The 14,405-nt window shown below is 54.4% G+C and overlaps 1 protein-coding gene across 1 annotated transcript; it reads right to left on the bottom strand.

Moving 5' to 3' along the window:
• Positions 1-1,072: 1,072 nt before the first annotated feature.
• Positions 1,073-12,706, bottom strand: AIF1L (allograft inflammatory factor 1 like). Its single transcript, XM_075716724.1, has 5 exons — positions 12,629-12,706; positions 7,535-7,601; positions 4,482-4,523; positions 3,166-3,328; positions 1,073-1,483 (listed from the first exon to the last, which is right to left on the bottom strand). Exons 1-5 carry the CDS (start codon positions 12,704-12,706, stop codon positions 1,396-1,398), a joined length of 438 nt encoding a protein of 145 aa, XP_075572839.1. The 3' UTR covers positions 1,073-1,395.
• Between the last annotated feature and the right edge of the window lie 1,699 nt (positions 12,707-14,405).

Genomic DNA, 14,405 nt, shown 5'->3' with positions numbered 1-14,405 from the left:
ACGGGTGCTACTTTTGCTCATAATTTTTTCTCTCCATTACAGTTTTGGTTTTCATGCAAACAGTAGTGAGAATGTTTTTCTTTTTATTTAAAAGTGCAGCCTTTGGCAGGAATAATCAGCCTAGTAGAGTTAATCATCCGTATTTCCTTTAAAAAAATGTATTAAACCATGATTTTTAAAAAGTTAAAAGCTGCCAAGAACATTTAAGAAAAGAGTAGGGAAAGGGCAAAGAGCAAACATCTGGATTCCAGAAATTGTGTATAGAGCAAGAATCACCGCAGTAACCAGAGTGTGGATAGCACAGTCCCAGCTACATTTGGATCCCAGCTCACACTCCACACCTGCAGCCATTCTTATTTTGCAGACTTGAGGGCTTATTCCCCAGGGAAATGTACCCGATAGCTCCAGGGGACCACGCTGAAAGATGTACAGAGAGGTCTGCAAAAATCAGAGGGACAGAGCAGCCGGGTGAGGACAGATCCTCATCCACAACTGGTCTGGCAGGGCTCACAGTTTAGCCACCCAGCTTCCCTTCACCTGAAGGTTCAACTTCCCCTAGGCCTTCCTGAGGGGCTGCAAAGGCATAGCAGCAGGCTTGTTTCTACACTCGATGGACAGGACAGACAACCACCCGTTCAGAGGTTACGCTCCCGATCGGATCCAAGTAGAGATTTACCAGGAAGGGGGCCCCTAAGGTAGCTTTAAGCATCCTCGCTTGCAGCGGCTGGTGTTGGACCCACCGAGATCCGACTGCAGGACGAAGCCAGGGAGCGGACAGAAGCTGTCCCTGCAGTCAGCCGTGCCCACCTCCGAGCTTAAAGTCCCTGCAGGCAGACCTGTGTGGCCATGCACCTTCCCGTGCTCACCTAGCATGCAACTAGGCCACAGAGGTGGGAGCCTGACTTGTCTTTCGGTGAGGCCAGGAGGGGAAGAACTAGTCCAAAAGTCAGGAAGCGTAGGACGGAGCAGAGAAGGCACTTATTTCTTTGCACCCATGAAGCTGCTGTCGGGTGCTTTGCCAGAGAAGCGCGCAATGTCTGGCAGCAAGGCCCTTTAGGAACCTGTTGTGACAAGCACGGCTCTGAATCCATACGCTGGGAGGAAAGTAGCTCCTCGTCTGAGAAATGCAGGAAGGGCAGAGGAAAGAGTAAGATCACAGGATTATTTTTTTTGGTCTCACATTACACGTGGTGCTACAGCTTCTGTCTAACAAATTGAGTTGGCTAAGGGATGCAGCAGAAAGACGTGAGCTGGGGGTCTCCAGCTTCCCTTGCTGTTCCTCTAAGGCAGGTTAGTTGAAAACTAGGACTGTTCACAGTAAAGAGTAACAAAGCACAGGTAACCTCTGTTACAGACCAGCAAAGCGAACAGTGCCAATTTTTCAGCCTGTCCTCTTCAAGGGAGGCTGGCTATGTCTCTCTCTGGAGGCGGACCAGAAGGTTTTGGGTTGCTTTCATTGGCTTTTCCTTCAAACATCATGACCCTGCAAAACACAACAGATAATACCAATGAAACAAGGAGGTGCATCTTTACCCGTCACTGAGGGTGGGATTATCTTATCTGCTGAAAAATAGCATCTGCCTTCTATGCAAAGGGCATCCGATAATTAACAGAGGAAGGAAAGACAACAGAGGGCAGTGCTGCCAGCTTTGCTTTGCTTTTCCAGCAGCTTCCAGGAGCAGGTTCCCAAAGCCTCTGCTGGTTTTCCTCTCAGAGCCCAGAGGATTAGCACGTTTTATTTAGACAGCCACTTCTGAAATCCCCTGGGCACACACTGCATGCCAAGTGCTCCTGATGCGTAAAAGCAAATACCATTGCTGGCCCACCTTGTACATAAGCACACAGCAGAACATTCAAAAGCCAACACCAAGCAAGCAACAGCAATTACAGCCAGGAAAGAGAGCACAGACAAGGAGCAAGGCACTGGCTAGAAGAATCCCAAGCATTTTGCAACCACCAGCACTGGCTTCCTCCCTGAGGACTGCAGCTACGCTGGGAATGCCAGCTGCCACGCTGGATCAAAGGACTGCGCTGCTCTTGGGACGAGTTTTACATTTCTGCTCCTGCTCTAAAGAGTCCAACAGACAATGGGGCATCTGTTAGCAAAAGAAGGGACCCAGCTGTGAAAGCTGCTGCAGTTGGGAGGAAGGATAGAAGATATGGGACAGGCTGCAGGCTCAGCCTGCTTCTGCAGAGAAAGAAAGGTGGAACAGGGGTGTCAGAAGTCTGTGCGTGCTTGGAAGAGGAGCATCCCAACACATAGACACAGGGCACTCAGTGGGGAGAGGAGAGACTCATCGCCAGCAAGCACGTACCAGCTTAGAGGGACCACGTGAGAGGTGGAAGCGAGATCCTTCCTCCCAACCTGCCCTAAAAGCTGGCTGTGTTTCTAAAGCTGCCTTCTGAAAAGGGTAAGGGGGATGGAGAGGAGCAGCTCCTATTCATGGTCATTACAGACACAAAAGCAGGGCCAGCCTCTGTGGCTGTGAAAGGAAAAGCCAGGCTTCAATGGGGTGGAGATGGAGCCAAGCAAGTGTTCAGAAGCCATTTGTTACAGCAGGACTTTCAGAGCCCTGTGGAGAGGGCACAGGGGGCCGTGGGAGGCTAGTACTGGCAGCCTGTACTGCAGAAAACCTCTCCCAGCACAAGCCAGCTGTTTCAAGCATGTGTCCCATCTCCATCTCTCCAAAATCGGGCAGCGAGGGAGCATCCTGCAGGAAATAGGAGCCAGCCAACTGGTGTTGGCAGGACCACCATTCACCACTCAAGACCTGCCACCATTCACAGGGGAAGCCTGTGTCCCCAAAGCCAGCAGGAACCACAGGGAAGAGATGGGAAGAAGTCCTGCAGTGCTGAGTGCCTGCACATCCCTCAGGGAAGGGGGAGAATCGCTCTGCATGGAGCATGTGGGAGGAAGCCTGCGCTAACACGCAGCGGACAGCTCTGCTGTGAGCACTCGCCACTGCTCAGCCCAGGCATGGGCTTTTACACCCTCTCATGTCTCTCTGCAAACTCTCCCCTTCACAAGCGTCCTCGTCCCCCCTCCACGAACACCAAGCATGCACAGCTCCACCTCCACCACACAGAACAGCTTCTGCTTCCCAGCTCCCCCAACACGCCAGCTCAGGTTCTGCATCTCCCCCACTCCCTCCCAGGCACACTCACAGTTTAAGCACAGCAGAGCGTTTCCCAAGCATCACGTTGACAAAGTCCTGGTACGAGATGGTCTCGCTAACCCCTCCAGTCACCTCAGAGATCATCTTCTTCAGTTCTAGGTGAGTCTTCGGAGCCCCCATCTTCTCCATCATCCTTTTGACAGACATCAAATCTGCAAGAGCAATGCAATCAGTGCTGTCAAGAGGTGACCACACTGAGCACAGACCAACCGCAGGGATACAGGCATGAGTTCCCACCTCAGACCACCTCACCTGCGGACTCTGAGGCTGACAGCACTAAGCTGTTGCTGAAAGCCAAGAGAAGCCTTCCAGTACTGTACTGCCCAGTACAGAGCACCACTTCCCATTCGCGCGGCTCAAGATAAAAGCACCACGCACGCACAAGAGGCAACTCTTCAAGTGCTCCAGAGACACGTAGGGACACTGCTCTCTAGCTCAGAGTCTGCTGCCAAGAATCACAAGGATAGGGAGGAGGGAAGCAACGCCAGGGTTAAAGCTGGAGACAAACAGCCTGTGGAGAGCGGGTGCCCCTGCCCATCGCCACAGGCCACTTCCTTCCATTGCTCTGCTGCCCGCTGAGACCTGCGGCCCCTTCCCTCCCGGAAACGGCAGCGCAGCCCTGAGTCAGGCCTCCTCCAGCTCCCCACAGGCTTCACTTCGGGTCGAGAACCGGTGGAGGAGGGGAGCAAGGAAGGGCGCAGCGTGTGAGTGATTGCACTTCAGTGTCAGCTCCAGGCCTGCAGAAAGACTGGATCTTAACGTAACTGGTGCTTCTGGGACCAAACCAGGGCTGCTCAGCTGAGCCAGACTCACACCCAAGTCCCCTGCTTCCCTCCGCTCCCCTCCCAGCAAAGCAAAGAGCTTTTCTGCACTATTTCTAGTGTATGGTTTTGTACAGCTTCCACCTCAAGCCAGGCAAACCCAGGACTGTCCAAGCCCTGTGGCTTCCCATTTCTGGAAATGCTGATGATGGAGAAGGCAGCCTTGGTGGAGAAACTGGGAGAAGAAAAAAAGCACTTAGAACAGAAAGAAGTGGAGGAGCTAAGCAGAGACTCAGGAGGAGAACAGGACTGAGAACAGCTTAGATCTTGAAGCAAGTGAGGAGAGACTGAGGAAGCTGAGAGGCAGGGGCTGGAGAGCCAAGGAAGCCCCTGGCTGGCAATCAAGATCCAAGGAAGGCTGGACACGGGAAAGGCCCATAGGTTTTCCTCCTCAACAACACAAACGCAGAGCGAAGCAGCGGATACCACCTCAGCACGCTGTTGCTCTTCCAGCCCAGCACCAGCATCCCTCAGAGTCACTCACCAATCTCGCCTTGGTTGTTCAGGTCAAACTCCATGTACTTCTCTGGAAGAGACACAGAAGCAAGTTAGCAGGACGCTAGAGCAGGGGGTATGCAGGGCTTTGGAGCACTGCCTGCTTAGAGCAATGAAATAAAAGATTCAGGGAGAAGACTGATATACTGCTGAATACAAGCAGTTCAGAGGGGGAAACCATCTCAAGACCTGGTTTTAGCACCCTTATCTCAGTTCCAGGGCTCTAGAGTTAAGTGCTCTTTAATTGTGGCTGCTTTTCATTTAAGCTGAAGGAAAACACTGGCACCAGGACAAGGTATCAGCTAGCCATGAATAGCGTTAAAAGGTTTCCAGCCAGAAAAACAAAGCTCTGGAACAGCCTCCCAGAAGGAGTAGCAAGGAAAACAAAATTCTGAGCACTCCCAAGATGAAGCTTGATCGGATTAAGAGGGGGATTAAATGACCTAGTTGCCTGCAATAGCAAGGGACAGACTCTACAGTCCTCCCAACGCTGCGCTGCACTCCCAGAGCCCCACTTACCAGCAGAGATGCTCAAGGACCACATCAAGAGGGCGAAGCCAAGAACATGCCTAGGAGCAGTTATGCTGGAGCAGGCTGTTTGCCCTTCCAGTCTGCTGTCAAACATTGCCAAATCAGGCAACTCCAGCATCCTCAGAGAAAGGCAGAGAGAGCCTGCTCAAGAAGGTCTGATTAGCTTTGCAGGACAAAAGCTGGCATGTCGTAACAGACAGAGCAATGATTTGAGTCGGAAAAATCAGGATTTCAGTCCTGTGCTGCTTCTGACCTTTGGAGTGGCACACCTGTGCTTCCTATCCCCCCCCCGGCTCTCCCTTGCTAGCTGTTCCCCATTTAGACTTTAAGCTCTTCAGGCAAGGATTTGTCTGTCTGACAGACCATGCAGCTCCTAGCGCCGCAGGGGGCCCCCCACCATCTCAGTTCTGCTAAATGAGAAGAGCAAGATGCCTGCTGCCACCACCTGTCCACGCTGCGCTGGAGAAATCTCCACTTGCCCTGCAGTTAGCACTCCCCAGAACAGCCTCAGAGGACTCAAATTAAGTGAGAGCTCCCAGGCTGTTCCTTTCCCCCAAGGGAAAAGACCTTTTGCCTGTGCTCCAGGGACACCAGCAAGCAGATGAGCGTGAACAGAGAAGTGGCAGGCTAATTTAAGGAGCCAAAAGGAAGAGTGGATATTTCATACATCGGAGCCTTCCCAGGACAGTGCTTCTGAAGGACAGTGCCGAGTTAACTAGACTGGCAGCTACAGGCAGGAGACAGGAATGGCTTGGCACATCTTCACCTGGGTCTCAGCTTGTAGATTACTACTGTCACAAGCTGACTAGGACAGACCTACGGAAGTACCAGGTACAAGCTGAAGCTGTTCATGCTTCAGGCAGGAATAAATGTCTCCCTTCAAGCATTAAGCAACAGATCCTAGATGAAATGGGGGCTGTCACACATGTGGTTAGGGGCCAAAGCGATGCTTGATATGGAACTGGCTCTCCCCACACTCTGCCCCACCATAATGACCTTGTGCTGATGAACTGCCACCTCCCTGGGCAGGGGTCAGGCACCACAGCATGTGCTTGGGGACAAAAACCCTGCTCTGCCGTGTCCGTGCCCAGCACATGTTTTCTTTTCTTCTCAGCTGATGCTTAGCCAAACACACAGAGAACAGAGGCAGCTTTACATCATCGTGCTCTGAGCCTCAGCTCGCACATTCATCTTTTCCTCCCATCCCAGCTGCAGGGATTTGGTGGGGCAAAACCATGCGTGGTCCCTCCCCTCACAAATGCCTTTACACAAACACCGCACAGGAGCTCCCCGGGCCCGGCTGGGGGCAGGCAGTGGGAAGGACGGCAGAGAAGAAACGCTCCCGCCGTCATCACACAATGAGCTGATTGTTGGAGGAGCCAGAGGAGGTGTTGGAGAGTGGGACAGGCCATGGAGGCAAACTCACGAGGCAGCAGGAGGAGATGCCAAGGGCTCTCGTTACAGGGAATTCTGCGCCTGTGACCTACAGTTGCAATGTTTGAAGAGCCCCAATTGTGATGGGAAAAATAATGCGGGGCTGCAGCCAAAAGCCAAAGCCATACAAAAGGCAACAGAAAAAGAACAGGGAGCACAGGAGGCTCCTCTGTCCCAGCAGGGTAAAGGATCACAAAAAGCTAGCCAGATTCTTCCATGCTAGACTGCAAAGCCAAAGTTCAAAGGGAAATAGCAGACAACACCTGAAATGGAAACAAGGTCAGGCTTTATTTGGTTAGAGCCAGGCTGAGGACAAACCTTGAGGGCACTGTGACGCAGAAGGCATGTTTTCTCAACTGCCTTCAGCCACCGCTTGGAAAGAAAGTGGAAGTACCCAGAACAGCCCTGCTGAATCATGTCCTGTAACCACTTTGGGGACAAGCTCCAGAGGACCCCAGGCTTTTTCTCTATCCCCCATCCCAGCAAATGGCCCAAACCTAAGCCCCAGATCTGCTGACCCTCTGGAGTTAGACAGGCTTTGGCCAGGACTAGAGAGCTGTTTCTTCTGGTACCAAGGACCTCAGGAAGGACCAGATCAGACTGAAGAAACTTTTGGGGAAAGAAAGGCCCCAACTCCTTCAAGAAGCAGCTGAGACCTCTGCTCTGTGGGAAGAGGTCCTCCTACTCACTGAAAAAAATAAAAAAAAGTCCAGCTACTGCATTGCCCATTATACCAGCTAGCTTGTCTAGGTATCTAGACAGAAACCGTCCTCCTTTGCTGCTCCCCAGGGTTTTGCCCACGCAGCAGGTTTTGCAGTAATAGCAGCCGCCAGGCAGGATGTCTGCAGGGTGACATGTCCCTGCCCTGCAAGTGGGGGAAGCACAAAGGCTCATGTGGGAAAACCACCTCTCCAGGGAGTTTCAGCGAATCCCACAAGCAAGGGGGAGGCATCCATCCCAGCTCAGTCACTTGTATTTGGCACAGAATGTCAGGCTGGTAACATCCAAGTGCTGAGGAAAGTAATCTATTCAGAGCAAATAGGCTGAAACAGGACACGAAAACCATCCAGTTCTCACCTTTGAACAATGCCAACTTCTCCTCCAGATCTTCTTCATCACTGAACTTTGGGTCACAGAGAAATTCCTAAAACAGAAAAAAAAAAAAGAGTATCCCCAAGGTTAAAGATATGAAGGAAAACACCCTAGAGGGCACATACGCATGCAGCATTACCCAGAAGACCTACGCAATTCCCAGAGAGCCACATCTGAGCAATAGTGCCAGGAGGCTTGAAAATGGGTCGAATCCCTCCACACCTTGTCATTAACATTCCAGCGCAAGGGGAATGCCTCTGGTGTCTCAGATTTCCCACCAACAGCCTGAGGGAGGACTGGACCCCATGTGCCTTTGAAACAACTGCAAGAAACTCCCTCTTCTTGCTCACCCGAGGTGTCCGCTCCCCGTATCTCTGCTTAAGCATGCACAACACATGGATCGGGCACCTATTCCCAGCAAGGGCTCCTATTCCTTACAAAAAGCACTCTGATCTCAGAGATTTCAAACTCCTGGATAAACTCTGAGGGCTAGCAAATAGAACAGGCAAAGTTTGCAGAACATCATGCACCCAAGAGAGGACAGGTATTTTGGGTTAAGGAACAGGCTCTCACTCTCTCCAACTGCCTATCTATTTTTCCCCCTACCCTGCTCAGGCTGGAGAGGAAACCCTGGGTCAGTTCTGGTCCCTTGTCCCTAGCCCCACCTCAAAAGCCTTCAGATACCCAAGAGAACAGACCACAACTTGCACAGCCAGCTCCACAGCTATGCCCTGCCAGCAACACCCCCCACAGCTGCGAGCAGCAGGGTCTTGCTCCTGTCTCTACCCTCCCACACCGCCTAGCTCCAGTGAGCCCAGCACAGCTTAATGACTTGATCTGTGTTCAGCAACAACACCGCATTCTTCAGAGCAGAAATCATTAACATCTGCACAGCTTATGCACTGCCTGTCCAGGATAACACCCCTCCAGGGGTTCGAGTGGATAGAGGACTGAGGTTGTTCCCTACTCTGGGCACGTGTTCCTCACCACTGTTATCCATGCTCACAAGGAAGGCAGGATTGCGTCCCCAAGAGACTAGGATCTCTGGCACTGGTAGTACTGGGGCAGCATCATTTGTGATTAATGAGACCACACACCCCCAAAAAAAGCCCCATCTGCAGACGCTAGGGCATCAGGACTGCAGGAGGTCCACACAGCCATCAGTAACCCAAATGTCCTCCAGCCTCCAGAGCATGTTCTCATTTCTTGGACTGGATGATCTTAAAGGTCTTTTCCAACCTAAACAATTCTATGATTCTTCCAGAAGGAAGACTGAAACCAGCTATCCCCAGGTGTGATGAACGTGCCAGTCTGGCTGCTGGGCCAGCTCCAGCAGCACTGCAGCCCCAAGCCGATGCCTGGTTCCTGCTGCCACAGAGCCAGCCCAAAGCCTTTCATGCTCAATCGCTGCCCTCCACCCTAACCCTGCAGCACGTGCTCCAGGCCCCTCCAGCCCACACGCCTGGAGTCGCTCCTTCCTTCCCCACTGGGACAGGGGAGTCTGGACCTGCCCATGGAGTCCAAATGCCTCAAACCTTCACTGCCAGTTAGCCACTGCTTTGGCGAGTCCTTCACATGCAGCTGAACTAAGGTTTTGTCGGAAGCCCACTAGGACAGAAGTGACTGTCTTCCCCTCCTCCCATCCCACAAACTCCAGATGGGACACCAGAGACCATGCCCATTAAACCAGCGTGACACAGACTTCCCTTATCACCATGGACACCAACTCAAATCTAGAGCTGTGGTGAAAAGCAATGTTCCCAGTTCCTTCTTTCGCTCTCCTCTGCCAACTCAATTTCATTTATCTCAGTTAATTCCAGCCAGGGGTATCATTTGCCAGCCCAGCACAAAGGGCCCAATTCAGCACTGAGACCTGGGCTCAGCCAGCAGCAGAAGTCATCAGAGAGCGGAGTAGTGTTACCTACTGCCATCGCCACCGAACAGCCTCTGCAGAAGGAACTTGCCAAACATCACCGAGAACAAAAACAGGGCCAGAGCATCTCCTGGCCACCAGGTCACAGCTTCATTCCTGCCCTGCAGGAACGGCAGACGGCTTCCACCTACCAGCAGGAGAGGGGATGTGAGAGCAGAGCACAGTATTTCTCCAGGAGCAAGAAGCAGCACAGAAATGGTGAAGACTGAAGGGAATGCTACAGCCATACAGGATGGCTGAGGGACACGTGCCCAGGAGTCCAACAACCCCTGGCAGCATGGTATGAGAGCAGATGGGTGACACTGTGCACACACAGCGCACCCAGTCCCCTTGCATTTCAACTGGAGGGGAACTGGAGAGCCGACCAGCGTCACAGCTCTACTCCAGACCCGGAGGAAGCAACGGGAGAGCATGTTTCAAAGGCATTCCATCCTCCATATTGTATGCAAGCCAGGCTGTGACTGTGATAAGGCAAACACTCACAATAGCACACAGAAATTCAGTCCCCAGGGCCAGTGACTCAGACTCAGCCCAAGTGGCTGAAGTTCCTCCTAGAGCCCTTTGCTAAAGTTCCTATTTTAAGGGGCACGTTCTATTAATAAGAACTGCTTAAAAATAAGCCTCCGCCTCTCCCCTGCTCCTGCCCTGAACAGCCTTTCTTGGGCAGAGAGACTTTTCTAAGCCAATAAATTCAGCCACACAAGTCCCAGCTACCTGCAAGACAACCTGAGCAAAGCCAGATCCTTCCTTGCTGCCCAAAAAGGTGGCTCCAACTGGCAGGCCACGTCTCACTGGGCTGTTTAAGTGCTTGGTGCCAGCCACCCTCCCTGCTGGGACTGGGAAGGGGCTGAGGGATGCTCGTACCCACCCTGGATGGGAGCAGCAGGCACCTGCTCTCCGGCAGGCAGAGTTCCTTCCCCGCAGCCCAGCGCATTAGAGGGTAAAACTAGGTTGAAACTAATCTGTGCTGGATTAGACTTGCCACCTTGATGCACGAGGCTGAAAAACGTGATTGCCGTTCCCCAGGAAGAGGGAAACGGCCAAGAGGGGATCCCAGAGGAACGTTTCGGGCTGGAAGAGAGATTTCAGTACTAGGACTCAGCTACCCTTCAGCAGCACGTGTGCACTCATGACATTGCCTGCCAAAGACCCTTATCCCAGTGAGAGCTCTGGGGTAGAAACTAGCCAGGAAAACAGGGCTGGGAGGGAGCTAATTGTTAGGATGAGACAATGAGATTAAGCCTGATAGGAATTTGGCCTGATAGGTTTTATTGGGAGCACTTTACTGGTTTGCAGCCCTGGGGCTCTTCAGGGCTTGGGAAACCCCCTCCCTGGCTCCAGCCACAGTATCAGCCCAGGTTTACTTATCAGCTCTGTGTCAGAGGGAGGTGTGAGCCGCTTTCCTGCGTGCCTGCTCACATCAAACTCCTCCACCGCTGCCACACAGAGCTGGCAGAGCGAGCAAAGCACAGCAGCATGGGGTTTGCTGCCCAAAGCCGCTACAGCGCAACGGCTGCCCAGGATCCGCGGGCAGCTGCTACCTGTGCTATCTGCAGCTTGTTTTCTAGCTGCCCAAATCCCCACTCCTAGTGCTCAGCCAACACGCAGGGCAGCAAGGACATGAACAAGCATCTCCCACCTCCGTCAGCGGGAAGTTATGTAGCTTGTTTCATTTTTGTCATCCAAACCTCACCCAGAGAAAAAGCCTGCCAGAAGCGATGGCTACTTAGAGGAGAGATAGGAGCCTGTCCCCTGCACAGCAGGAAGAGGAACCCCCAGTCCTGGGGCACAGCAGTGGCACACCAGCAGCATCCTGGGAAGCACAGCTTCCCAGACTCAGTCCTACAGCTCCTACCAGCTGAAGGATCACGTATCCACCCCGGGCCTGAGTGATGCTGGAGGATGGCTCTGACGCAGCAGAAACTGCAGCAATAGGTGCAACATGCTCCCTTCCTCCCCAACCCAAGGGTCAACACCACCTTGGCTACAGGGGACATGTTAGACCCACCTACGCACCTCCTTGGCACAGGGTGCGTTGTGCCTGCCCTCCAACAGCAGGTTTCAAAGGCTCCTTTTTAGCCAAGTGCTCTTATTCTACCCCTTATGCTGCGGCACCTCTTTTTCCACTCTTATTCCACAGCACCTCCTGGTTTCTAACCACTTAATTCCCTCTCCAGTGACCTACATCAACTTCACCTCCACCGTCTCGCCCCTGCCTGGAGGAACGTACTGGCACTTTTCGCTGCCCAGTTCACGTGAGGAAAAGGCAAGCCCACCAACTCCTCCAGGCTCTCATCTTGTGCAGCTCTGATTTCTCCACCTGTAACACCAAAGGGGCTGCAGGCTACATCAGCAAGCGACCACCAAACCCACCTAGAAACGACCCTAGAAATCCCATCGTTGATTGTTTCAAGGTTAAAACCTTCTTTTCACCCTCAGAACCGCTCTTGGCCAGGAGGGAGCTGCTCCCACAGGCCATGCCAAGCAAGGGACGGGGCAAGCCCCGAAGCTCCGGGGAGCAGACCTTGGCTGACCCCGCCACGAAGGGCGCGCAGCCCAGCGTACTTTGCACTAATCCAGGAGCTGCCATTCCCCCTGCCCAAGGTTTGTGAGACATCCAACCATCCTGGGCTCCCCATTCACCTGCTACAATTAAAAACCAGAAAGGCTTGAGCGAGCTCTTGCGAGCAGCAGAAACTCCTCACTCCTGGGAGAAGAGCCCGAAGCGCTCGATACAGCGGAGGGGAGGTTGAAGCTCTCCGGGAGAACAATAGCTCCTTTTTTTGCTGGAGCACGTTCCCAAAGCGACTTCCACGGCACAGGGCGGCCCTCCCGGAGCTGCCCGGGTTGCGGGGCGCTGGAGCGGGGCGAGCCGCCTGCGAGGGCAACACCCCGGGCGGAGGGGACGGAGCGCAACCCCCCTCCAAAGCCACCGCCTGCCCCCTCCGGCCAGATTGCCCTCCGAGGGGGGCACAGGCAAAGGCGGGGGCAGCTCCACCCGCCCCTGCCTTCCCCCTCCTCTCCCCCGCCCGGCACCGCCGCCGCCCCCATCGCCATCCCGCCCCTCGGAGCCCCCCGGCCGCTCCTCGCGGGGCTGCCCCCCTGCAAGGGCCGGGCCGGGGGTGGGGGGTCGGCCCCAGCCCCACCTTGTTGATCTCCTCCAGCCGCCCGTCCTGCGGGGCCCGCCGCAGCCCCCCGCCGCTCGGCCGGCGCGGAGCCGCCATCTCACGGAGCCGCCCCGCGCCCGCCGCCGCATTAAGTAGGGGCGGGCAGGGCCGGGCCGGGCCGGGCCGGGGCGGGAGGGCGGTGCGGGCCCCCCGCCCCCGCCATTAACCCCTTCCGGGCGGCTGACGGTGCCCGCCCCGCTGCGGGCGGCTCCTGCGGGGTGCGGGGGGCCGGCGGTACCCGCGGGGCGCAGCCGCTCGGCGGGCTCTCGCTGGAGAGCTGCAGGGTCCCGAGCACGGTGGGGAGGCAGCGGAGCGGCAGCGCTGCCGGTCAGCTGCCAGCGGCCGAGCCCCCGCCGGGAGGAGGCGGTGGGCTGGGAGGGGACGGGTCTCCCTCCAGCACCCACCGCCCGCCGGGCACCGCGGCCCCCGCAGCGCCGGGACACCCCTGGGATCCGATCCGGAGCCACCCCGGAGCAGCTCAACCCCCCGCCGCCCCGGCACCGCCGCCTCGGGGCTCCCCGCTGGGGTCCCCGGCACTGATTCCCGGGGCAGGTTTGGAAGGTGCTGGTTGGGAGCAGCTCCGTGGTGTGATAAAGCACGATCGCTTGCAGGTCGGTGCTGGGTGAGCCCTGGGGCATGAGCAGCAGGACAAGGCACCTGCCGCAGGACAGACGCCCAAGGGCTCTTCTGCCAAGTAGTCAGTGATAGGACGAGAGAAAATGGGCTCAAGCTGCGTCAGGGGAGGTTTAGATTGGATATTAGGAAACATTTCTTCACGGAAAGAGTGGTCAAGCATTGGAACAGGCTGCCCAGAGAGGTGGTGGAGGCACCATCCCTGGAAGTGTTCGAAAAACGGGTAGACCTGGCACTTTGGGACATGGTTTAGTGGATATGGCGGTGTTGGGTTGATGGTTGGACTGATGATCTTAGAGATCCTTTCCAACCTTAATGATTCCTAGTTTTTATTTTCACTAAAAAACAATCCAGCCACCAAGCCAGGAAACATGAAATTATTACCCTACCCTTAATTGGTTTAATGGTGGACTTGGTAATGTTAGGCTAATGGTTGGACTGGATGATCTTAAAGGTCTTTTCCAACCTAAACGATTCTATGATTCTATGATTCTGTGACAGCAGCATGCTGATGTGTGTCCTGGCCAGGATCTGACATGAGCGGTTGCACTCAATCCTCTCGCTCCCCCTGCAATCTCAGCTAGACACCTTTTTTTTTAAAGAAAGACCTGTACTACAGTGTTTTTTAGTAGGAACTGTCAGACGGCTGCCCCACACCACCCCAGAGCCAGCCGGATTTCAACCCCGGGTGCAGCTACCTCTGCTCTTTGAGAAAGCAGAAAGCACAGGTACAGCGTGAGCCCCTCCTGCTGCCATGCGCTCAGGCAGACGGGCAGCTATGTATTATATTAGGAATTTTTAATGGCTACAGCTCTAGGTAGGTGTCACCAGCTAAAAAATAGAGTTCCAGGGAGAGCAGGAGGGAGGATGAACCACATCTTCAGCAGCAGGCACAAGGCAGAGTCTTGACATTTCTGTAACAGCAGCAAATTTGTGTGTTGATTGGAGACGTATAAGTGTCTGCCCAGGGAGACGGTTAAGTGGCTGTGGCTCCCTGCCTCTCAGTCAAGCCGAATCACGCTGTGCTCTCACTGCTACATGGTTTTGCTTTTGCAGAGTTGTCCTTGGGCAGCGAGAGGGGAGCCCCTGCCATTACTCGCCCGCAGTGCCGCAGTGCTGGCAC

The sequence above is a fragment of the Pelecanus crispus genome, chromosome 9 (genome assembly GCF_030463565.1).
Source record: "Pelecanus crispus isolate bPelCri1 chromosome 9, bPelCri1.pri, whole genome shotgun sequence".
Classification (NCBI taxonomy): Eukaryota; Metazoa; Chordata; class Aves; order Pelecaniformes; family Pelecanidae; genus Pelecanus; species Pelecanus crispus.
This window is presented reverse-complemented; position numbering and strand designations above follow the sequence as displayed.

Excerpts from the sequence above, each read along its gene's own strand:
- AIF1L (XM_075716724.1), bottom strand. The coding sequence starts at position 12,706 with ATGGCGGCTCCGCGCCGGCCGAGCGGCGGGGGGCTGCGGCGGGCCCCG. Across the intron at positions 4,524-7,534 it reads GAAGTTGGCATTGTTCAAAG|AGAAGTACATGGAGTTTGAC; the intron begins GTGAGAACTGGA and ends TGTCTCTTCCAG. Across the intron at positions 3,329-4,481 it reads GAACAACCAAGGCGAGATTG|ATTTGATGTCTGTCAAAAGG; the intron begins GTGAGTGACTCT and ends TTGCTCTTGCAG.